The sequence below is a fragment of the Oncorhynchus masou genome, unplaced genomic scaffold (genome assembly GCF_036934945.1).
Source record: "Oncorhynchus masou masou isolate Uvic2021 unplaced genomic scaffold, UVic_Omas_1.1 unplaced_scaffold_1209, whole genome shotgun sequence".
Classification (NCBI taxonomy): Eukaryota; Metazoa; Chordata; class Actinopteri; order Salmoniformes; family Salmonidae; genus Oncorhynchus; species Oncorhynchus masou.
The window spans coordinates 109,806-136,159 of record NW_027001878.1 but is presented as its reverse complement, the minus strand read 5'-3'; the positions used below and the strand labels follow the sequence as shown (position 1 = coordinate 136,159).

The 26,354-nt window shown below is 41.5% G+C and overlaps 1 protein-coding gene across 1 annotated transcript in view; it reads left to right on the top strand.

The window, feature by feature from the left end:
* Positions 1-22,050, top strand: part of LOC135529915 (NLR family CARD domain-containing protein 3-like) — a 37,639-nt gene extending 15,589 nt beyond the window's left edge. Inside the window, exons 3-11 of the mRNA XM_064958321.1 lie at positions 11,146-11,262; positions 11,498-11,582; positions 11,712-11,960; positions 12,321-14,071; positions 15,984-16,157; positions 16,259-16,432; positions 19,682-19,855; positions 20,136-20,182; positions 20,633-22,050. Coding sequence (XP_064814393.1) covers positions 11,146-11,262; positions 11,498-11,582; positions 11,712-11,960; positions 12,321-14,071; positions 15,984-16,157; positions 16,259-16,432; positions 19,682-19,855; positions 20,136-20,182; positions 20,633-21,156 — 3,295 coding nt within the window. The 3' untranslated portion in view covers positions 21,157-22,050. The remainder of the gene's footprint in view (positions 1-11,145; positions 11,263-11,497; positions 11,583-11,711; positions 11,961-12,320; positions 14,072-15,983; positions 16,158-16,258; positions 16,433-19,681; positions 19,856-20,135; positions 20,183-20,632) is intronic.
* Positions 22,051-26,354: the final 4,304 nt, after the last annotated feature.

Below are 26,354 nucleotides of genomic sequence, written 5' to 3'. Positions count from 1 at the left end.
ACCAAATCAGAGAGATAGGTAGGAGCAAGCCCATGTGATGCTTTGTAGGTTAGCAGTAAAACCTTGAAATCAGCCCTTGCTTTGACAGGAAGCCAGTGCAGAGAGGCTAGCACTGGAGTAATATGATAATTTTTTTTGGTTCTGGTCAGGATTCTAGCAGCCGTATTTAGCACTAACTGAAGTTTATTTAGTGCTTTATCAGGGTAGCCGGAGAGTAGAGCATTGCAGTAGTCTAACCAAGAAGTGACAAAATCATGGATTAATTTTTCTGCATCATTTTTGGACAGAAAGTTTCTGATTTTTGCAATGTGACGTAGATGGAAAAAAGCTGTCCTTGAAATGGTCTTGATATGTTCTTCAAAAGAGAGATCAGGGACCAGAGGAACGCCGAGGTCCTTCACAGTTTTATTTGAGACGACTGTACAACCATTAAGATTAATTGTCAGATTCAACAGAAGATCTCTTTGTTTCTTAGGGCCTAGAACAAGCATCTCTGTTTTGTCCGAGTTTAAAAGTAGAAAGTTTGCAGCCATCCACTTCCATATGTCTGAAACACATGCTTCTAGCAAGGGAAATTTTGGGGCTTCACCATGTTTCATTGAAATGTACAGCTGTGTGTCATCCGCATAGCAGTGAAAGTTAACATTATGTTTTCGAATAACATCCCCAAGAGGTAAAATATATAGTGAAAACAATAGTGGTCCTAAAACGGAACCTTGTGGAACACCGAAATTTACAGTTGATTTGTCAGAGGACAAACCATTCACAGAGACACACTGATATCTTTCCTGCCAGATAAGATCTAAACCAGGCCAGAACTTGTCTGTGTAGACCAATTTGGGTTTCCAATCTCTCCAAAAGAATGTGGTGATCGATGGTATCAAAAGCAGCACTAAGGTCTAGGAGCACGAGGACAGATGCAGAGCCTCGGTCCGATGCCATTAAGATGTCATTTACCACCTTCACAAGTGCAGTCTCAGTGCTATGATGGGGTCTAAAACCAGACTGAAGCATTTCGTATACATTGTTTCTCTTCAGGAAGGCAGTGAGTTGCTGCAAAACAGCCTTTTCTAACATTTTTGAGAGGAATGGAAGATTCGATGTAGGCCGATAGTTTTTTATATTTTCTGGGTCAAGGTTTGGCTTTTTCAAGAGAGGCTTTATTACTGCCACTTTTAGTGAGTTTGGTACACATCCGGTGGATAGAGAGCAGTTTATGTTCCTTCAACATAGGAGGGCCAAGCACAGGAAGCAGCTCTTTCAGGAGTTTAGTTGGAATAGGGTCCAGTATGCAGCTTGAAGGTTTAGAGGCCATGATTATTTTCATCATTGTGTCAAGAGATATAGTACTAAAACACTTGAGTGTCTCTCTTGATCCTAGGTCCTGGCAGAGTTGTGCAGACTCAGGACAACTGAGCTTTGAAGGAATACGCAGATTTAAAGAGGTGTGGTGCCATTTCCGTTCCAGTTTTATGGAAGCTTGCTTCAGTGCTCGGGTATTTTCTGTGCACCAGGGAGCAAGTTTCTTATGAGAAATGTTTTTAGTTTTTAGGGGTGCAACTGCATCTAGGGTATTGCGCAAGGTTAAATTGAGTTCCTCAGTTTGGTGGTTTACTGATTTTTGTTCTCTGGCATCCTTGGGTAGACAGAGGGAATCTGGAAGGACATCAAGGAATCTTTGTGTTGTCTGTGAATTTGTAGCACGACTTTTGATGTTCCTTGGTTGGGGTCTGAGCAGATTATTTGTTGCAATTGCAAACATAATGAAATGGTGGTCCGATAGTCTACCTCAAACGTGAGGTTACAAGTTAATCACCGTTCAAAACATAATTACTTTCCCATTGTTATTCAACTGTAGCGTATGATATACCATTTTCTAGCCCTGAAACTCTACTTTGGTCCAATGTGAAAAACACCACTGCAAATTTTCAAGCGGTGCGACATATGACCAATTCGAGCCGGTTGTTCACATTTGACTGTGCAAAACCTAGCAGAACTACTGATTTCTCTGAGAGTGAGGCAGATATATATTATTACTGTGTAAAACCTAGCAGTACGACTGATTTCTCTGAGAGTGAGGCAGATATATATTATTACTGTATAAAACCTAGCAGTACTACTGATTTCACTGAGAGTGAGGCAATATACATTATTACTGTGTAAAACCTAGCAGTACGACTGATTTCTCTGAGAGTGAGGCAGATATATATTATTACTGTATAAAACCTAGCAGCACTACTGATTTCACCAAGAGTGAGGCAGATACAGTGTCTTGCGAAAGTATTCGGCCCCCTTGAACTTTGCGACCTTTTGCCACATTTCAGGCTTCAAACATAAAGATATAAAACTGTATTTTTCTTGTGAAGAATCAACAATTTTGCACGCCCAATTTTTCAGTTTTTGCTTTGTTAAAAAAGTTTGAAATATCCAATAAATGTCGTTCCACTTCATGATGGTGTCCCACTTGTTGTTGATTCTTCACAAAAACATACAGTTTTATATCTTTATGTTTGAGGCCTGAAATGTGGCAAAAGGTCGCAAAGTTCAAGGGGGCCGAATACTTTCGCAAGGCACTGTATATAGCATTCAGGAAATAAAACGTGATTATTTGTCTCTCTGAAAGGAAACCATCAAGTGATAGATGTTCAACAAATACATGTCTGTCATTGAACAATCCCATGTCACAAATACTGGATAAAGAGATGTAATCTATATTCTGATTGCCTAGTCACTTATACCCTGACCTACATGTGGATATTACCTCAATTACCTCAACCACATGGTACCCTGCACATTGACTCAGTACTGGTACTCCTTATAGTCTCATTATTCCCTCAACTACCTGGTACCCTGCACATTGACTCAGTACTGGTATTCCATATAGTCTCATTATTACCTCAACTACCTGGTACCCCTGCACATTGACTCAGTACTGGTAGTCCTTATAGTCTCATTATTACCTCAACTACCTGGTACCCTGCACATTGACTCAGTACTGGTTCTCCTTATAGCCTCATTATTCCGGTCGGTAACATTTGAGAGTGAGGCAAATATATAGCATTTTGCGGAAAAAAAACATGATTAATTTGTCTCCCTGAATGAAGACATCAAGTGATTTTAAACAAATACATATCTCTACATATCAATCCCATACCATGATTAGATAGTGAAAAAACACACCAATCTCTTTCAGAAATGCTTTAAACAATAAAAGCTAATTTATGAACATTTCTGAAAAGTGATATATAGTGTTTTGGAATGAAACTCTTCTTATGTTTCCCCATCTGAGCTCAGAGTAGATGAGAGATGTAATGTTTGTCTCTGTTGTGTTGAAGTCCAATCCAGCAGGAGAGACCAGCCTCCCCTGTTTCCAGCTGTGTGTCCATGAAGAGTGACTGGTCTATGGAACAACCTATACAGTTTAGAGAGGGAGACTTTTCTACTGAACAAAGGTAAGAAGAAGTCATGGGTCCTGGTCAGTGAGTTAAACAACACTGTCTCTAGTCATTTCTCCTCTCCCATTTTCCCATTTATTGTTGTTGTTTTCATAATCCATAGGCTAATAATTTTGTCCCTTTTCATAGTCCTAAAACAATATTAAACGAACACACATTCCCTCCCTGTGTGTGTCGGAATGTGTGTGTCGGAATGTGTGTGTGTGTGTGTGTGTGTGTGTGTACTCCCTGGATGAGTAGATGTAAAATTGTCTAGATTGTCTAGTCACTTTAATCCCTACCTACATGTACATTTGACCTCAATTATAGTCTCATTATTACCTCAACTACATGGTACCCTGCACATCAACTCAGTACTGGTGCTCCTTATAGTCTCATTATTACCTCAACGACCGGGTACCCTGCACATTGACTCAGTACTGGTTCTCCTTATAGTCTCATTATTACCTCAACTACCTGGTACCCTGCACATTGACTCAGTACTGATACTCCTTATAGTCTCATTATTACCTCAACTACCTGGTACCCTGCACATTGACTCAGTACTGGTACTCCTTATAGTCTCATTATTACCTCAACTACCTGGTACCCTGCACATTGACTCAGTACTGGTTCTCCTTATAGTCTCATTGTTACCTCAACTACCTGGTACCCTGCACATTGACTCAGTACTGGTTCTCCTTATAGTCTCATTATTACCTCAACTACCTGGTACCCTGCACATTGACTCAGTACTGGTACTCCTTATAGTCTCATTGTTTTCCTGGTACCCCTACCCCAGGCCCTGGATAAAAACATTTGCTGATTTCAAAACTAAATGTTTAAATACAAATCTTATATTACTGTATTTAATAATGGTTTAAAAAATGTTGTATATTGATGTCAAATGTATCATTTGTACAGTTCTTTATGAAACTCTGTCAAACCGAGCAGAACTACTGATTTCTCTGAGAGTGAGGCAGATATATATTATTACTGTGTAAAACCTAGCAGTACTACTGATTTCTCTGAGAGTGAGACAGATATATATTATTACTGTATAAAACCTAGCAGTACTACTGATTTCTCTGAGAGTGAGGCAGATATATATTATTACTGTGTAAAACCTAGCAGTACTACTGATTTCTCTGAGAGTGAGGCAGATATATATTATTACTGTGTAAAACCTAGCAGTACTACTGATTTCTCTGAGAGTGAGGCAGATATATATTATTACTGTATAAAACCTAGCAGTACTACTGATTTCACTGAGAGTGAGGCAGATATACATTAATACTGTATAAAACCTAGCAGTACTACTGATTTCTCTGAGAGTGAGGCAGATATATATTATTACTGTGTAAAACCAGCAGTACTACTGATTTCACTGAGAGTGAGGCAGATATATATTATTATTGTGTAAAACCTAGCAGTACTACTGATTTCACTGAGAGTGAGACTGATATATATTATTACTGTGTAAAACCTAGCAGTATCACTGATTTCTCTGAGAGTGAGGCAGATATATAGCATTTAGCAAAATAAACATGATGATTTTTCTCTCTGAAATGAAACATCAAGTGAAAGACATTGAACAAATACATGTCTGTCACTGAACGACCCCATGTCATGATTAGATAGTGAAAAAAACATCTCATTCATAATTTCTATAAACAATAAAAGCTCATTTATGAACATTTCTGAAAAGTGACATATAGCTTTTTGGAATCTGAGCTCAGAGTAGATGATGTAATGTTTGTCTCTGTTGTGTTGAAGACCAATCAAGCAGGAGAGACCAGCCTCCCCTGTATCCAGCTGTGATAGTGACCGGTCTATGAGTCCTCCTATATCCTTTAGAGAGGGAGACCTTTCTACTGAACAAAGGTAAGAAGAACTCATGGGTCATGGTCAGTGAGTTAAACAACACTGTCTCTAGTCATTTCTCCTCTCCCATTTTCCCATTTATTTTTGTTGTTTTCATAATCCATAGGCTAATCATTTTGTCAATTTTCATAGTCCTAAACAACATTAAACAGACACAATATTCCCTCCCTGTGTGTGTGTGTGTGTGTGTGTGTGTGCACTCCCTGGATGTGGAGATGTAAACTCTATCCAGATTGTGTAGTCACTTTTACCCCTATCTACATGTATATACTATCTCAATTATAGTCTCATTATTACCTCAACTACCTGGTACCCTGCACATTGACTCAGTACTGATACTCCTTATAGACTCATTATTACCTCAACTACCTGGTACCCTGCACATTGACTCAGTACTGGTACTCCTTATAGTCTCATTATTACCTCAACTACCTGGTACCCTGCACATTGACTCAGTACTGGTTCTCCTTATAGACTCATTATTACCTCAACTACCTGGTACCCTGCACATTGACTCAGTACTGGTACTCCTTATAGTCTCATTATTACCTCAACTACCTGGTACCCTGCACATTGACTCAGTACTGGTTCTCCTTATAGACTCATTATTACCTCAACTACCTGGTACCCTGCACATTGACTCAGTACTGGTACTCCTTATAGTCTCATTATTACCTCAACTACCTGGTACCCTGCACATTGACTCAGTACTGGTACTCCTTATATCCTCATTATTACCTCAACTACCTGGTACCCTGCACATTGACTCAGTACTGGTTCTCCTTATAGTCTCATTATTACCTCAACTACCTGGTACCCTGCACGTTGACTCAGTACTGGTTCTCCTTATAGTCTCATTATTGTTTTTTTAGCACATTTTTTGTACTTTTAACTGCATTGTTGGGAAAGAGCTTATCAGTCAGCATTTCACAGTAAAGTGTACACCTATTGTATTCGGCTCATGTGAGAAATACAATTTGATCTGATTTGAAGCTCATTGGCAGAAACACGTCGTTGGGTGTAATAGTCGTCTCGTGCTGAAGAGATCATGTTCGGATGTTGAAGCACGGTGGCTAGAAAAACTCCCTAGAAAGTTACGAACATAGGAAGAAACCTAGAGAGGAACCAGGCTCTGAGGGGTGACCAGTCCTCTTCTGTCTGTGCTGGGGAGAGATAATAAGAGAACATGGCCATTAAGTTCAAATCATTCTTCAAGATGTTCAAATGTTCATACCCTACTAGCAGGGTCAAACAACAATGGTTATAGAGGGTGCGATTGGGTCAGTACCTCAGGAGTAAACCTGCCTCACCCAATGTGATACGGAATCACTATTATTTTTCATTTTAGAACACATTCAAGAACCACCAGAAGCTAATCAGCTAATTAGCTACAAGCTATACGACTGGTCTGCCGACGTATATTCTATCCTCTGTGCCTTCAACCTCCGTCTGAGCAGACCCCCCTACCACCCCCAGGCTACTAACTTTAAACGCCGTGTCGCCCGCGTGCTAGCGTAGTGGCGGCTTCCCTGTTCCATCTACTGCTGCCCCCTGGACACTATGGTCACTTGGCTACATAGCTGATGCTTGCTGGACACTATGATCACTTGGCCACATAGCTGATGCCTGCTGGACACTATGATCACTTGGCCACATAGCTGATGCCTGCTGGACTCTCCATTAATCACGGTACTTCATTCTGTTTATTTATTTTATCTGTCGGCCCCAGCCGCACTCAGGCTCTGTGTGTAGTTAATCTGACCCTCCCTGCCTAGTCACCACCATTTTACCTGCTGTTGTTGTGTTAGCTGATCAGCTGTTGTTGTCTCACCTACTGTTTTAGCTAGCTTTCCCAATTCAACACCTGTGATTACTGTATGCCTCGCTGTATGTCTCACTCAAATGTCAATATGCCTTGTATACTGTTGTTCAGGTACGTTATCATTGTTTTAGTTTACAATGGAGCCCCTAGTTCCACTCTTCATACCCCTGATACCTCCTTTGTCCCACCTCCCACACATGCAGTGACCTCACCCATTACAACCAGCATCTCCAGAGATGCAACCTCTCTTATCATCACCCAGTGCCTGGGCTTACCTCCGCTGTACCCGCACCCCACCATACCCCTGTCTGCACATTATGACCTGAATATATTCTACCACTCCCAGAAATCTGCTCTTTTTAATCTTTGTCCCCAACGCTCTAGGCGACCAGGTTTGATAGCCTTTAGCCGCACCCTCATCCTTCTCCTGCTCTGTTACTCGGGTGATGTGGAGGTAAACCCAGGCCCTGCATGTCCCCAGGCACCCTCATTTGTTTACTTCTGTGATCGAAAAAGCCTTGGTTTCATGCATGTCAACATCAGAAGCCTCCTCCCTAAGTTTGTTTAACTCACTGCTTTAGCACACTCTGCCAACCCTGATGTCCTTGCCGTATCTGAATCCTGGCTTAGGAAGGCCACCAAAAATTCTGAGATTTCCATACCCAACTATAACATTTTCCGTCAAGATAGAACTGCCAAAGGGGAAGGAGTTGCATTCCACTGCTGAGATAGCCTGCAAAGCAATGTCATACTTTCCAGGTCCATACCCAACCAGTTCGAACTTCTAATAAAAAAAATGACTCTCCAGAAATAAGTCTCTCACTGTTGCCGCCTGCTAACGACCCCCCTCAGCTCCCATCTGTGCCCTGGACACCATTTGTGAATTGATCGCCCCCCATCTAGCTTCTGTTAGGTGACCTAAACTGGGATATGCTTAACACACCGGCAGTCCTACAATCTAAGCTAGATGCCCTCAATCTCAGACAAATCATCAAGGAACCCACCAGCTACAACCCTAAATCCTAAACATGGGCACCCTCATAGACATTATCCTGACCAACTTGCCCTGCAAATACACCTCTGCTGTCTTCAATCAGGATCTCAGCGATCACTTCCTCATTGCCTGTATCCGCTACGGGTCCGCGGTCAAACGACCACCCCTCATCACTGTCAAACGCTACCTAAAACACTTCTGCGAGCAGGCCTTTCTTATCGACCTGGCCAGGGTATCCTGGAAGGATATTGACCTCATCCCGTCAGTTGAGGATGCCTGGTCATTCTTTAAAAGTAAATTCCTCACCCTCTTAGATAAGCATGCTCCGTTCAAAAAATGCAGAACGAAGAACAGATATAGCCCTTGGTTCACTCCAGACCTGACTGCCCTCGACCAGCACAAAAACATCCTGTGGCGGACTGCAATAGCATCGAATAGTCCCCGCGATATGCAACTGTTCAGGGAAGTCAGGAACCAATACACGCAGTCAGCGTGTATTGGATGTCATAAGGTGAATTCACCAATTTGTAAGTCGCTCTGGATAAGAGCGTCTGCCAAATGACTTAAATGTAATGTAAATGTCAGTCAGGAAAGCATGGCCAGCTTTTTCAAGCAGAAATGTGCATCCTATAGCTCTAACTCCAAAAAGTTCTGGGACACTGTAAAGTCCATGGAGAACAAGAGCACCTCCTCCCAGCTGCCCACTGCACTGAGGCTAGGTAACAGGGTCACCACCGATAAATCCATGATAATCGAAAAATTCAACAAGCATTTCTCAACGCCTGGCCATGCCTTCCTCCTGGCTACTCCAACCTCGGCCAACAGCTCCGCCACCCCCGCAGCTACTCGCCCAAGCCTCCCCAGCTTCTCCTTTACCCAAATCCAGATAGCAGATGTTCTGAAAGAGCTGCAATACCTGGACCCATACAAATCTGCTGGGCTTGACAATCTGGACCCTCTATTTCTGAAACTATCCGCCGCCATTGTCGCAACCCCTATTACCAGCCTTTTCAACCTCTCTTTCGTATCGTCTGAGATCCCGAAGGATTGGAAAGCTGCCGCGGTCATCACCCTCTTCAAAGGGTGAGACACCCTGGACCCAAACTGTTACAGACCTATATCCATCCTGCCCTGCCTATCTAAGGTCTTCGAAAGTCAAGTTAACAAACAGATCACTGACCATCTCGAATCCCACCGTACCTTCTCCGCTGTGCAATCTGGTTTCAGAGCCGTATACGGGTGCACCTCAGCCAAGCCAGGTCGCAGTTGTAAATGAGAAGTTGTTCTCAACTAGCCTACCTGGTTAAATAAAGGTGGGAAAAAAAAAAAAAAACGTTGGTTGGCTTTTCATAGCCGAGCATTCAGAGGTGTTGTCATGACTTCCGCCGAAGTCGGTCCCTCTCCTTGTTCGGACAGCGTTCGGCGTCACCGGTCTTCGAGCCATCGCCAATACCAATCACCAACCAATACATCGGTTTTATGTATTGATCGGAGAGAGAGAGAGAGAGAGAGAGAGAGAGAGAGAGAGAGAGAGAGAGAGAGAGAGAGAGAGAGAGCAACAACAAGGTATCACGTCTGGTGAACAGGTCAGAGTTCATATCCTCAGTCAGACCAGTAGAAACTGGATCAGCAGCACTACAAGGTATCACGTCTGGTGAATCATGTATCAATACTGACAGGATCTAAAGAAGGGGATCGCTGCTCTCGGATCAGTTTTCGCCATTCAAATCTTTCCCTATTGTAAGAATATTTTGAAGATAAATACACAACACAGAGTTTGAGAGGACGAGAGTACTAGAGTACTAATGGTCAGTATCGAATTGTAAATAGGAGTTGGGTTTCAGTTCAACATCTGTTAGAATCTGTGGAATGTCACTCCTGAACTCAGAGATGTGCTACATGGGCCACGTTGTCATTGTGTCAACTTTCTGAATTTGTCGGAGGTCACAGAGAGACGGATAAACCATGTGATTCTATGTTTAGCAGACATCTTCTGTGCATAAAGTCACGTGGAAGGGCAAAAAACATCACACAACACAATCAGCTGTTCTAGTGGTCTGAGACAGGTGTTAGATTACTCAGCTGTTCTAGTGGTCTGAGGCAGGTGTTAGATTACTCAGCTGTTCTAGTGGTCTGAGACAGGTGTTAGATTACTCAGCTGTTCTAGTGGTCTGAGACAGGTGTTAGATTACTCAGCTGTTCTAGTGGTCTGAGACAGGTGTTAGATTACTCAGCTGTTCTAGTGATCTGAGGCAGGTGTTAGATTACTCAGCTGTTCTAGTGGTCTGAGACAGGTGTTAGATTACTCAGCTGTTCTAGAGGTCTGAGGCAGGTGTTAGATTACTCAGCTGTTCTAGTGGTCTGAGACAGGTGGTAGATTACTCAGCTGTTCTAGTGGTCTGAGGCAGGTGTTAGATTACTCAGCTGTTCTAGTGATCTGAGGCAGGTGTTAGATTACTCAGCTGTTCTAGTGGTCTGAGACAGGTGTTAGATTACTCAGCTGTTCTAGAGGTCTGAGGCAGGTGTTAGATTACTCAGCTGTTCTAGTGGTCTGAGACAGGTGGTAGATTACTCAGCTGTTCTAGTGGTCTGAGACAGGTGGTAGATTACTCAGCTGTTCTAGTGATCTGAGGCAGGTGTTAGATTACTCAGCTGTTCTAGTGGTCTGAGGCAGGTGTTATGTTACTCAGCTGTTCTAGTGGTACTACTGATTTATATGAGAATGAGGCAGATATGTAGCATTTAGCCCAAAAAATATTTGTCTCTCTGAAATGAAACCATCAAGTGATAGATATTGAACAAAAACATGTCTATCATTGAACAATCCGATGCCCTGATTAGATAGTGAAGAATCACCAATCTCTTTCATAATTTTTTTAAGCAGTAAACGCTAATTTATGAACATTTCTGAAAAGTGATATATATCGTTTAGGAATGAAACTCTTCTTACGTTTCCCCATCTGAGCTCAGAGTAGATGAGAGATGTAATGTTTGTCTCTGTTGTGTTGAAGTCCAATCAAGCAGGAGAGACCAGCCTCCCCTGTTCCCAGCTGTGTGTCCATGAAGAGTGACTGGTCTATGAATCCTCCTCTAAACTTTAGAGAGGGAGACTTTTCTACTGAACAAAGGTAAGAAGAACTCATGGGTCCTGGTCAGTGAGTTAAACAACAGTCTCTAGTCATTTCTCATCTCCCATTTTCTCATTTATTGTTGTTGTTTTCATAATCCATAGGCTAATCCTTTTGTCCATTTTCATAGTCCAAAAACAATATTAAACAAACACAACATTCCATCCCTGTGTGTGTGTGTTTGTGTGTGTGTACTCCCTGGATGAAGAGATGTAATCTCATGTTTTGTCCACAGAAACCAACAGGGGGGATCAGAGTCAAAGATTCTCAGTGGTCAGTCTTCCCAGAGTCATCAAACAGACCTGGCCTCCATATTCAGTGTATGTGGTCCTGTTATGTACATTTGTTTTTGTTTACCTCAAGTAAAGTTGATCTGTCAATCATTCATTAATGTGTTAATGAGAAAGCATTTCTTCTCTTGCTTAACTTATTTACTTTATTTATTTCAGATGCTTGAACAGAAAATTATGACATTTGTGAAGAACGAGCTGAAGATGTTCAAGAGGATTCTTAGTCCAGAACTCCCAGAAGGCTTTGAGAGTCAGAAGCAGGATAAGGAAGTGGTGGATGCTGAAGATGAGAAGCAGGAGAGCAGTGCCAGAGAGGGGGCTCTGAAGATCACACTGCACATCCTGAGGAAAATGAACCAGAAGGAGCTTGCTGACACACTGGAGAAAAGTAAGATCTGTCTGACTCATGATGAATGATGTTTTATAACATTTAACAGCTGTAGCTAAATTACAGCTAAAGTAGCTGTGTAACTCAATGATATTGTAGCAGCCTTAACACAACACCTAGTGACCTCATGAAGTAGCAGCAGGGATGTGCTGTGCTGATTAATTTAGAGAAAGAGAGAACATTAATAATCCCATCAATAATACCAATAATAATGTAATCAGTCACACCTGTCTGTAATGCATTATGAAAACATTTACAGATTTAGATAGTCAGTTACGAGAACAAATTATTATAAATTACAACTTTATAACGGTCCTACAATACTGTAGGCATTAAAACAGACGTAATATTAAAATCCTCTGTGGTATTTCTTCATTCAGATTTGCCAACGTGAAATCAAATCTAATCTAAAGAAGAAGTTTCAATGTGTATTTGAGGGGATCGCTAAACAAGGAAACCCAACACTTCTCAATAAGATCTACACAGAGCTCTACATCACAGAGGGTGGAACAGGAGAGGTCAATAATGAACATGAGCTGAGACAGATTGAGACAACAACCAGGAAACAAGCAAGACCAGAGACTGCAATCAAATGTAACGACATCTTCAAACCCTTAACTGGACAAGACAAACGTATCAGAACTGTGCTGACAAAGGGAGTCGCTGGCATTGGAAAAACAGTCTCTGTGCAGAAGTTCATTCTGGACTGGGCTGAAGGAAAAGCAAATCAGGATGTCCAATTTGTATTTTCATTCCCTTTCCGGGAGCTGAATTTGATGAAAGAGGACAAACACACTTTCATTGAACTTCTCAATCACTTCTCAATTGAAACCAAACAATCAGGAATCTCCATCTATGACAAGTACAAAGTTCTGTTCATCTTTGATGGTCTGGATGAGTGCCGACTGCCCCTAGACTTCCAGAAGAACAAGATCTGTTGGGACGTCACAGAGTCAACCTCAGTGGATGTTCTGCTGACAAATCTCATCAAGGGAAATCTGCTTCCCTCTGCTCTCGTCTGGATAACTACCCGACCTGCAGCAGCCAATAAGATCCCTTCAGTGTGTGTTGACCAGGTGACAGAGGTACGAGGGTTCAATGACCCACAGAAGGAGGAGTACTTCAGGAAGAGATTCAGTAATGAGGACCTGGCCAGCAGAATCATCTCACACATAAAGACATCAAGGAGCCTCCACATCATGTGCCACATTCCAGTCTTCTGTTGGATTTCTGCAACAGTCCTTGAACACATGCTGAAACATAAGAGAGAAGAGATGCCCAAGACTCTGACTGAGATGTACACACACCTTGTGGAGTTTCATACCAAACAGAAGAATAACAAGTATCTTGGGAAAGAAGAGACAGGTCCACACTGGAATAAAGAGAGCATTCTGTCCCTGGGAAAACTGGCTTTTCAACAGCTTGTGAAGGGCAATCTGATTTTCTATGAAGAAGACCTGAAAGAGTCTGGCATTGATGTTAATGAAGCCTCAGTGTACTCAGGATTGTGCACACAGCTCTTTAAAGAGGAATGTGTGCTCTACCAGGACAAGGTGTACTGCTTTGTTCATCTGAGCATTCAGGAGTTTCTGGCTGCTGTATATGTGTTCCTCTCATTCATCAACAACAATGAGAATCTACTGGACAAACTGCAAACAAAAGACGAGCCTGAAGTTGCTTTCTACAAGAGTGCTGTGGATAAAGCCTTACAAAGTGAGACGGGAAACCTGGACCTTTTCCTCCGCTTCCTCCTGGGCCTCTCACTGGAGTCCAATCAGAAGCACTTACGAGGTCTACTGACAAAGACAAGAACCAGCTCACAGACCCATGAAGAAACAGTCAAGTACATCAAGGAGAAGATCAGGGAGAATCTCTCTCCAGAGAGGAGCATCAATCTGTTCCACTGTCTGAATGAACTGAATGACCATTCTCTAGTGGAAGAGATCCAATTCTACCTGAGCTCAGGAAGTCTCTCAAAACCCAACCTGTCACCTGCACAGTGGTCAGCTCTAGTCTTCGTGTTGCTGACTTCAGAAAAGGAGCTGGATGTGTTTGACCTGAAGAAATACTCCAGATCAGAGGAAGGTCTTCTGAGGCTGCTGCCAGTGGTCAAAGCCTCCAGAGCTGTTCTGTGAGAAAATAAAATTACATTTAAGAACTAATCATGAGGAAGAAATATTCAGTTTAGAGAAAAATATGTATTATAATATGTATAATATATTATTTTGAAAAACATATGGAATAAATTATTGGATTTTCACATTAGTATAACAATACAGTGCCTTGCGAAAGTTTTCGCCCCCCTTGAACTTTGCAACCTTTTGCCACATTTCAGGCTTCAAACATAAAGATATAAAACTGTATTTTTTGTGAAGAATCAACAACAAGTGGGACACAATCATGAAGTGGAACGACATTTATTGGATATTTCAAACTTTTTTAACAAATCAAAAACTGAAAAATTGGGCGTGAAAAATTATTCAGCCCCCTTAAGTTAATACTTTGTAGCGCCACCTTTTGCTGCGTTTCCAGCTATATGTCGCTTGGTGGTATGTCTCTATCAGTTTTGCACATCGAGAGACTGAAATTTTTTCCCATTCCTCGTTGCAAAACAGCTAGAGCTCAGTGAGGTTGGATGGAGAGCATTTGTGAACAGCAGTTTTCTGTTCTTTCCACAGATTCTCGATTGGATTCAGGTCTGGACTTTGACTTGGCCATTCTAACACCTGGATATGTTTATTTTTGAACCATTCCATTGTAGATTTTGCTTTATGTTTTGGATCATTGTCTTGTTGGAAGACAAATCTCCATCCCAGTCTCAGGTCTTTTGCAGACTCCATCAGGTTTTCTTCCAGAATGGTCCTGTATTTGGCTCCATCCATCTTCCCATCAATTTTAACCATCTTCCTGTCCCTGCTGAAGAAAAGCAGGCCCAAACCATGATGCTGCCACCACCATGTTTGACAGTGGGTATGGTGTCTTCAGGTTGATGAGCTGTGTTGCATTTACGCCAAACATAACGTTTTGCATTGTTGCCAAAAAGTTCAATTTTGGTTTCATCTGACCAGAGCACCTTCTTCCACATATTTGGTGTGTCTCCCAGGTGGCTTGTGGCAAACTTTAAACAACACTTTTTACGGATATCTTTAAGAAATGGCTTTCTTCTTGCCACTCTTCCATAAAGGCCAGATTTGTGCAATATACGACTGATTGTTGTCCTATGGACAGTCTCCCACATCAGCTGTAGATCTCTGCAGTTCATCCAGAGTGATCATGGGCCTCTTGGCTGCATCTCTGATCAGTCTTCTCCTTGTATGAGCTGAAAGTTTAGAGGGACGGCCAGGTCTTGGTAGATTTGCAGTGGTCTGATACTCCTTCCATTTCAATATTATCGCTTGCACAGTGCTCCTTGGGATGTTTAAAGCTTGGGAAATCTTTTTGTATCCAAATCCGGCTTTAAACTTCTTCACAACAGTATCTCGGAGCTGCCTGGTGTGTTCCTTGTTCTTCATGATGCTCTCTGCGCTTTTAACGGACCTCTGAGACTATCACAGTGCAGGTGCATTTATACGGAGACTTGATTACACACAGGTGGATTGTATTTATCATCATTAGTCATTTAGGTCAACATTGGATCATTCAGAGATCCTCAGTGAACTTCTGGAGAGAGTTTGCTGCACTGAAAGTAAAGGGGTTGAATAATTTTGCACTCCCAATTTTTCAGTTTTTGATTTGTTAAAAAAGTTTGAAATATCCAATAAATGTCGTTCCACTTCATGATTGTGTCCCACTTGTTGATTCTTCACAAAAAAATACAGTTTTATATCTTTATGTTTGAAGCCTGAAATGTGGCAAAAGTTCGCAAAGTTCAAGGGGGCCGAATACCTTCGCAATGCACTGTATGAGCAAACAATTCTAGGAAACGGAAGATGAATATATATGCTGTTTGAGAGAATAAACCAAATGCATCTGCCATTGTCCTTCTACACTACTGGTGTTAATTTAACTGTGTGTTTGTGAAGTCATGATGATCTCTTTGTCAGGCTGTCAGGCTGTGAAGTCACAGAGGAAGGCTGTGCTTCTCTGGTCTCAGCTCTGAGGTCAAACCCCTCACACCTGAGAGAGCTGGACCTGAGCTACAATCACCCAGGAGACTCAGGAGTAAGACTGCTCTCTGCTGGACTGGAGGATCCACACTGCAGACTGGAGAAACTCAAGTATGTAGAGGGTTTATGTCAATGTTCATATCAGACATGTTTGACTTTTCAGGCTCGCTAAAACCAGTCCAGTGGTTTTAATATGTTTTGACTCTTTGCAGGCTGTCAGGCTGTCTAGTCACAGAGGAAGGCTGTGCTTCTCTGGTCTCAGCTCTGGTCTCAAACCCCTCACACCTGAGAGAGCTGGACCTGAGTAACAATGACCTGAAGGATTCAGGAGTGAAGCTGCTCTCTGATGGACTGGAGAATCCCCACTGTAAACTGGAGACTCTGAGGTCAGTATTCCTGTAGTTGGTCAACAAGTGATAACTGTTCACCAGATCCACATTTGTTTACCAGACACACATAGTCCACACCATATGTGTTTGGACAGTGAAGCTTAGTTTTACATTTGGTGCTCCAACATTTTGGATTTGAGATACAATGTTTCAAATTAGGCAACAGTACAGAATGTCACCTTTTATTTGAGGTTAATGGTTAATCTGTTATTGGTAATGGTGAGAGGTTAGTATGTTTTGTTGTAGCCTCTGTTATTGGTAATGGTGAGAGGTTAGTATGTTTTGTTGTAGACTCTGTTATTGGTAATGGTGAGAGGTTAGTATGTTTTGTTGTAGCCTCTGTAACTTTCTCACTCATCATTATTCATGATTCATTCATAATTTTTCTCAATCATGCCAGTCACAGGCTGATGTAGTCATTGTATTTAAAGAATATGGGACCAAATAATTAACTTTTGACAAGTTTAATACACTATACGTTAATTTGTCAGAATATTTATGACTTCTTCAAACGGTGGGACTAGATACAGTGCCTTGCGAAAGTATTCGGCCCCCTTGAACTTTGCGACCTTTTGCCACATTTCAGGCTTCAAACATAAAGATATAAAACTGTATTTTTTTGTGAAGAATCAACAACAAGTGGGACATAATCATGAAGTGGAACGACAGTTATTGGATATTTCAAACTTTTTTAACAAATCAAAAACTCAAATTGGGGTTGCAAAATTATTCAGCCCCCTTAAGTTAATACTTTGTAGCGCCACCTTTTGCTGCGATTACAGCTGTAAGTCGCTTGGGGTATGTCTCTATCAGTTTTGCACATTGAGAGACTGAAATTTTTTCCCATTCCTCCTTGCAAAACAGCTCGAGCTCAGTGAGGTTGGATGGAGAGCATTTGTGAATAGCAGTTTTCAGTTCTTTCCGCAGATTCTCGATTGGATTCAGGTCTGGACTTTGATTTGGCCATTCTAACACCTGGATATGTTTATTTTTGAACCATTCCATTGTAGATTTTGCTTTATGTTTTGGATCATTGTCTTGTTGGAAGACAAATCTCCGTCCCAGTCTCAGGTCTTTTGCAGACTCCATCAGGTTTTCTTCCAGAATGGTCCTGTATTTGGCTCCATCCATCTTCCCATCAATTTTAACCATCTTCCCTGTCCCTGCTGAAGAAAAGCAGGCCCAAACCATGATGCTGCCACCACCATGTTTGACAGTGGGTATGGTGTGTTCAGGGTGATGAGCTGTGTTGCTTTTACGCCAAACATAACATTTTGCATTGTTGCCAAAAAGTTCAATTTTGGTTTCATCTGACCAGAGCACCTTCTTCCACATGTTTGGTATGTCTCCCAGGTGGCTTGTGGCAAACTTTTTAAACGACACTTTTTATGGATATCTTTAAGAAATGGCTTTCTTCTTGCCACTCTTCCATAAAGGCCAGATTTGTGCAATACACAACTGATTGTTGTCCTATGGACAGAGTCTCCCACTTCAGCTGTAGATCTCTGCAGTTCATCCAGAGTGATCATGGGCCTCTTGGCTGCATCTCTGATCAGTCTTCTCCTTGTATGAGCTGAAAGTTTAGAGGGACGGCCAGGTCTTGGTAGATTTGCAGTGGTCTGATACTCCTTCCATTTCAATATTATCGCTTGCACAGTGCTCCTTGGGATGTTTATAGCTTGGGAAATCTTTTTGTATCCAAATCCGGCTTTAAACTTCTTCACAACAGTATCTCGGACCTGCCTGGTGTGTTCCTTGTTCTTCATGATGCTCTCTGCGCTTTTAACGGACCTCTGAGACTATCACAGTGCAGGTGTATTTATACGGAGACTTGATTACACACAGGTGGATTGTATTTATCATCATTAGTCATTTAGGTCAACATTGGATCATTCAGAGATCCTCACTGAACTTCTGGAAAGAGTTTGCTGCACTGAAAGTAAAGGGGCTGAATAATTTTGCACGCCCAATTTTTCAGTTTTTGATTTGTTAAAAAGGTTTGAAATATCCAATAAATGTCGTTCCACTTCATGATTGTGTCCCACTTGTTGTTGATTCTTCACAAAAAAATACAGTTTTATATCTTTATGTTTGAAGCCTGAAATGTGGCAAAAGGTGGCAAAGTTCAAGGGGGCCGAAAACTTTCTCAAGGCATTGTACATAAAGTGAGAGAGACACATTTAAAATGTTAGCTACACTGTCTAACTATGTAAATAAATAAATAAATGTCAAACTAGATATGGTGTGGACTGTATACTCAATACAATCTAAATCTGATACCTCACTGTCTAAATAGATATGGTGAGGACTGTATACTCAATACAATCTAAATCTGATTCCTCACTGTCTAAATAGATATGGTGTGGACTGTATACTCAATACAATCAAAATCTGATACCTCACTGTCTAAATAGATATGGTGTGGACTGTATACTCAATACAATCTAAATCTGATACCTCACTGTCTAAATAGATATGGTGTGGACTGTATACTCAATACAATCTAAATCTGATACCTCACTGTCTAAATAGATATGGTGTGGACTGTATACTCAATACAATCTAAATCTGATTCCTCACTGTCTAAATAGATATGGTGTGGACTGTATACTCAATACAATCTAAATCTGATACCTCACTGTCTAAATAGATATGGTGTGGACTGTATACTCAATACAATCTAAATCTGATACCTCACTGTCTAAATAGATATGGTGAGGACTGTATACTCAATACAATCTAAATCTGATACCTCACTGTCTAAATAGATATGGTGTGGACTGTATACTCAATACAATCTAAATCTGATTCCTCACTGTCTAAATAGATATGGTGTGGACTGTATACTCAATACAATCTAAATCTGATACCTCACTGTCTAAATAGATATGGTGTGGACTGTATACTCAATACAATCTAAATCTGATACCTCACTGTCTAAATAGATATGGTGTGGACTGTATACTCAATACAATCTAAATCTGATTCCTCACTGTCTGTCTTCTGACTGATACTGCATTTTAAACTGGTCTGGTCAGTCTACTATAATATTTGTACTTTACATGTTTCTATCCTCAGGTGATGATTTGATCATTTGTCATTTTTTATGATGATACACTATTTTATGAATAGATATGGCAGGTTTCAGGACACTGATGTATCTGAATATGTTGAAAAAATATACTGCCACTATTTTCACTACCAAATACTATCAGTGTGATTTTAATATGATTTGACTCTTTGCAGGCTGTCAGGCTGTCTAGTCACAGAGGAAGGCTGTGCTTCTCTGGTCTCAGCTCTGAGGTCAAACCCCTCACACCTGAGAGAGCTGGACCTGAGCTACAATCACCCAGGAGACTCAGGAGTCAGACTGCTCTCTGCTGGACTGGAGGATCCACACTGCAGACTGGAGAAACTCAAGTATGTAGAGGGTTTATGTCAATGTTCATATCAGACATGTTGGACTTATCAGGCTAGTTAAGACAAACATTCTGACCACCACTTGGACAGAATTATATCTGTGTGTGTCCAGTGACACACACACACACATACACACACACACAGACAAACATTTGCTTAAAGTTATATGCTGTATATCCGCGTCTGTCCTGTGTGTGTGTGTGTGTGTGTGTGTGTGTGTGTGTGTGTGTGTTCAGGTGTATCCCTCAATGACTGTCTGTTCTTCTGCTTACTGCTACAGTGTGGAACATTGTGGAGAGAACAGAATGAAACCTGGACTTAGAAAATGTGAGTGTTGACTGCTGTGAAGAATATGACCAAGAATAAGTCTTAATTCAAGTTAAGTCAAAGACCACCATCATTACTGACTTGGTCATATTAAATATCAGCTGTAGTTCTACAGAAGCAGAAATCAGGGACACCAAAGTTTACAAAGAGTTGCTTTGGCAATGTGTGTGTCTGTGTGTGCGTGGTCGTGTTACATAAGAAATGTGTTTGTGTTCATGATGTGTGTGTGTGTGTGTGTGTGTGTGTGTGTGTGTGTGTGATTAATGTGAATAAGTGTGTTTTATATTACCATACAGTGTAACATATGATCATTCAACAAGTCTCAAGTTACCTTAACTTCTCCTTTTGATACCTAGAAACATCTACATTAAATGAATGAGTGAAAAGTGAGTTAACATTCTAATGTGAATGATGATGATTTCTAATATTGTGTCTGGTTTCATCCATCAGATGTCTGTGATCTCACACTGGACCCAAACACAGTAAACAGACTCCTCTCTCTGTCTGAGGAGAACAGAAAGGTGACATGTAGGAGAGAGGAGCAGCCGTATCCTGATCACCCAGAGAGATTTGAGGACTGTAGACAGGTGCTGTGTAGAGAGGGTCTGACTGGGCGCTGTTACTGGGAGGTAGAGTGGAGTGGGAGAAGGGCTGCTATTGGAGTGACATATAAAGGAATCAGCAGGAGAGGAAGGGTTAAGAACTGTTGTCTTGGATGGAATGACAAGTCCTGGACTCTGTTCTGCTCTGACAACAGTTACAGAGCCTGGCACAATAATAAACCCACTACCATAGACGTCCCCTCCTCCAGCCACCACAGAGTAGGAGTGTATCTGGACTGGCCAGCCGGCACTCTGTCCTTCTATAGAGCCTCCTCTGACACACTGACCCACCTGATCACATTCACCTCCATATTCACTGAGCCCCTCTATGCAGGGATTTGGGTTTGTGATGAATCCTCAGTGTCCCTGTAAATAATAACCTGACACACAGACACACACACACAGACACACACACACATACACACACACACACACAGACACACACACACATACACACACACACACACATACACACACACACACACATTGACACACACACGGTTAATTTTATTGTTCAGTGTAATAAAAAAGATCAGTTGTAAATGTTTTATGTTAGGACTTTATGGTAGGACTTTATTATGGCATCTTCTGATTGGCTGTCTCAGGTCAGGGCTTTGTTATGAAATCTTCTGATTGGGTGTCTCAGGTCAGGACTTTGTTATGGCATCTTCTGATTGGGTGTCAGGTCAGGACTGAGCCATGATCAGAATGTGTCTCTGTCTATTTCCAGCCCTGCCATTTCTACCTGTCCTGATCTAGTGTTTGACCCCTGACCTCCTCACACCGTCTCACTGTCCATGTCTGCTTTTAGCTCCCACCTCTACTTCACTGTGTTATAATGGACCTTATGCTTGTTATGTCACCTCTGTAACCAGGTATCAAACATACTGACCTTTCTGACCCTGTCCCATGGCCCTACTTCACTGTGTTATAATGGACCTTATGCTTGTTATGTCACCTCTGTAACCAGTTATCAAACATCCTGACCTTTCTGACCCTGTCCCATGGCCCTACTTCACTGTGTTATAATGGACCTTATGCTTGTTATGTCACTTCTGTAACCAGGTATCAAACATACTGACCTTTCTGACCCTGTCCCATGGCCCTACTTTCTAGAACTGAACATTTAAAGTCCTCTGAGTTTTGTTTACTGTCCATTTACTCATTTATTGATGTATTTGTTGTGTATTTGGGGTTGTGCCGCAGAGCATCATGGGGGTTTGTATGTGTTGAGATGATCACGTTCCAGATAAATGGTTGAACTGATTCCTGTCTCCCGTCTCATCATTATTGAATTGTTATACAGACGAGGTAATGAAACCCACAAAACATAACAAAAGATTGGCGATGAGTCTGAATCTACAGGAACTATTCTTTCTGGAAGAAGTTGTTTTACAACTGTTTAAAACTGTTATTTTCTGTGGTTCAGTCTAGGCTAATGTTAACACAGTGTATTACTAGCAGAGGCAAGTGCATAGTGGAGCTAACAGAGAGAGTTAACATCATCATGGAGGGAAGTGGAGCTAACAGAGAGAGTTAACATCATCATGAAGGGAAGTGGAGCTAACAGAGAGAGTTAACATCATCATGAAGGGAAGTGAAGCTAACAGAGAGAGTTAACATCATCATGGAGGGAAGTGGAGCTAACAGAGAGAGTTAACATCATCATGGAGGGAAGTGGAGCTAACAGAGAGAGTTAACATCATCATGGAGGGAAGTGGAGCTAACAGAGAGAGTTAACATCATCATGGAGGGAAGTGGAGCTAACAGAGAGAGTTAACATCATCATGAAGGGAAGTGGAGCTAACAGAGAGAGTTAACATCATCATGGAGGGAAGTGGAGCTAACAGAGAGAGTTAACATCATCATGAAGGGAAGTGGAGCTAACAGAGAGAGTTAACATCATCATGGAGGGAAGTGGAGCTAACAGAGAGAGTTAACATCATCATGGAGGGAAGTGGAGCTAACAGAGAGAGTTAACATCATCATGGAGGGAAGTGGAGCTAACAGAGAGAGTTAACATCATCATGGAGGGAAGTGGAGCTAACAGAGAGAGTTAACATCATCATGGAGGCAGAAACGGATTCGAGACGGATGTCGGAGCGGGAAAACAACTTGATTAAAAAGGGAGGAATATACATATATAATATATATATAGTAATAATATATAGTGATTAAAGGACAGGACGTTAATTACACTTAAACCAAAGAACTTTGGAATTAAAAACTGCTAAATGAGCGAAGTGAATGAAGATCACGTGACTGAGGAACATATTGCTGTGGTTGAGGACAATACTGAAGTGGATGAAGATCACGTGACTGAGGAACATATTGCTGTGGTTGAGGACAATACTGAAGTGGATGAAGATCACGTGACTGAGGAACATATTGCTGTGGTTGAGGACAATACTGAAGTGGATGAAGATCACGTGACTGAGGAACATATTGCTGTGGTTGAGGACAATACTGAAGTGGATGAAGATCACGTGACTGAGGAACATATTGCTGTGGTTGAGGACAATACTGAAGTGGATGAAGATCACGTGACTGAGGAACATATTGCTGTGGTTGAGGACAATACTGAAGTGGATGAAGATCACGTGGCTGAGGAACATATTGCTGTGGTTGAGGACAATACTGAAGTGGATGAAGATCACGTGACTGAGGAACATATTGCTGTGGTTGAGGACAATACTGAAGTGAATGAAGATCACGTGACTGAGGAACATATTGCTGTGGTTGAGGACAATACTGAAGTGGATGAAGATCACGTGACTGAGGAACATATTGCTGTGGTTGAGGACAATACTGAAGTGAATGAAGATCACGTGACTGAGGAACATATTGCTGTGGTTGAGGACAATACTGAAGTGAATGAAGATCATGTGACTGAGGAACATATTGCTGTGGTTGAGGACAATACTGAAGTGAATGAAGATCACGTGACTGAGGAACATATTGCTGTGGTTGAGGACAATACTGAAGTGAATGAAGATCACGTGACTGAGGAACATATTGCTGTGGTTGAGGACAATACTGAAGTGAATGTAGATCACGTGACTGAGGAACATATTGCTGTGGTTGAGGACAATACTGAAGTGGATGAAGATCATGTGACTGAGGAACATATTGCTGTTGTTGAGGACAATACTGAAGTGAATGAAGATCATGTGACTGAGGAACATATTGCTGTGGTTGAGGACAATACTGAAGTGAATGAAGATCACGTGACTGAGGAACATATTGCTGTGGTTGAGGACAATACTGGAGTGAATGAAGGTCACGTGACTGAGGAACATATTGCTGTGGTTGAGGACAATACTGAAGTGGATGAAGATCACGTGACTGAGGAACATATTGCTGTGGTTGAGGACAATACTGAAGTGAATGAAGGTCACGTGACTGAGGAACATATTGCTATATTTGAGGACATACTGAAGTGAATGAAGATCACGTGACTGAGGAACATATTGCTGTGGTTGAGGACAATACTGAAGTGAATGAAGATCACGTGACTGAGGAACATATTGCTGTGGTTGAGGACAATCAGGATCCTATTGAGAAATGGAAAATGGTGTGAATTGTTGGAAACATTGGACAGTTTGATGAAAGTATTGAGCAGGGGACCTCATATACAGAACGGTTTGAATATTCTGTTTTTGTAAATTACATTGATGAGGACAACATTGTACTTATAGTTTTTGTTGTAATGGGGCCAAAGACATTTAATTTTCCAGGCAGCCTGTTACAACCCAGATGTCACGAATCCCGCCGAAGATGGTGCCTTTCCTGTTGGGGCGGGGCTCGGCGGTCGTCGTCGCCGGCCTATTAGCTGCCATCGATTCCCTTTCTGTTTGTTTCTGTTAATTGGGTCTAATTGGTTACACCTGTTTTGAGTTAGTGTTGTTTGTAGGCTATTTAAGGGCACTAGGCCCGCTGGGTATTGTGTGGGCTTGTTCTCTGTTTATTGGTGTTGGTGTATTAGTGTGATCTCTATTTTCCGGACAGATTTAGTCCGGTGTATTTTGGACAGGTTGTTTCATGCGCCCTGGTTTTGCATGTCCGTGTGTCCGCTGTCTTTGGAATAAAAGATCCACATACTGAATTACCTGCTCGCTGCGTTTGAGTCCTCCACTCACCATTTATAGAAGTCGTAACACTGCTGTACAGATATGAGCACTTGACAAGATGTTGACATTTCTGGGTATGTCTCACCTGTAACATAATAATAATAAAGATTATGATGATAATAATAATAATAATGTTATATTATTTTTTATCAATCAACCAAATGTATTTCTTAAAACACCTTTTTGCATCTTCAATAGTTATAACATCTAATGTTGGATGATCCAAATCAATTAGTCCCGGCAGCAGCTGGGCATCCTAGATAATATTTACAGCGTTGAAATTATCATCAGTTTAGGTGTTTTACTATGTATGTCCTGAGCGCCGAAGTCAGTCACCGGTAGGGTCCATAATGCCTGATGTATTCTTGTTGGCGTCCTCTGTAAACACAAGATTAGATTTTTAAAATAGTGTACACACTTTTGTTTAATGCTTAACCTTTTGCGTGTAGGGGGCAGTATTTTCGTTTTTGGCTAAAAAATGTACCCATTTGAAACGGCCTATTTCTCAGCCCCAGAAATGAGAATATGCATATAATTGTCAGATTAGGATAGAAAACACTCTAAAGTTTCCAAAACTGTAAAAATATTGTCTGTGAGTATAACAGAACTGATATTGCAAGCGAAAACCTGAGGAAAATCCAATCAGGAAGTGCCTCTTATTTTGAAACCTCTCTGTTCCTTTGCATGCCTATCATCCATTTAAAGGGATATCAACCAGATTCCTTTTTCTATGGCTTCCCTAAGGTGACAACAGTCTTTAGACATGGTTTCAGGCTTTTATTTTGAAAAATGAGCGTGAAAGATCACATTGCGTAAGTGGATAGGTGGGGGCTCTCAGAGTGAGTTTTGCGCTACAGAGTAAAGCGGCCATTGTTTCTCCCGGTGTTACTGAAAAACCTACACACCCGGTTGATATATTTTCGAATATGTATTTTAAAAACAACCTGAGGATTGACTTTAAAAAAAACGTTTGACGTGTTTCTGTTCTGTTTCTACAGTGACTTCCGGCGCCGACAGAGATGGTCGCCTCGCTTTGCGTTCCTAGGAAACTATGCAGTTTTTTTTACGTGTTATTTCTTACATTAGTACCTCAGGTCATCTTAGGTTTCATTACATAGAGCCGAGAAGAACTACTGTATATAAGATCAGCGTCAACTCACCATCAGTACGACCAAGAATATGTTTTTCGCGACGCGGATCCTGTGTTCTGCCTTACAAACAGGACAACGGAATGGATCGCATGCAGCGACCCCAAAAAACGACTCAGAAAAAGAGGGAAACGTAGCGGTCTTCTGGTCAGACTACGGAGACGGGCACATCGTGCCCCACTTCCTAGCATTCTTCTTGCCAATGTCCAGTCTCTTGACAACAAGGTTGATGAAATCCGAGCAAGGGTAGCATTCCAGAGGGACATCAGAGACTGTAACGTTCTGTGCTTCA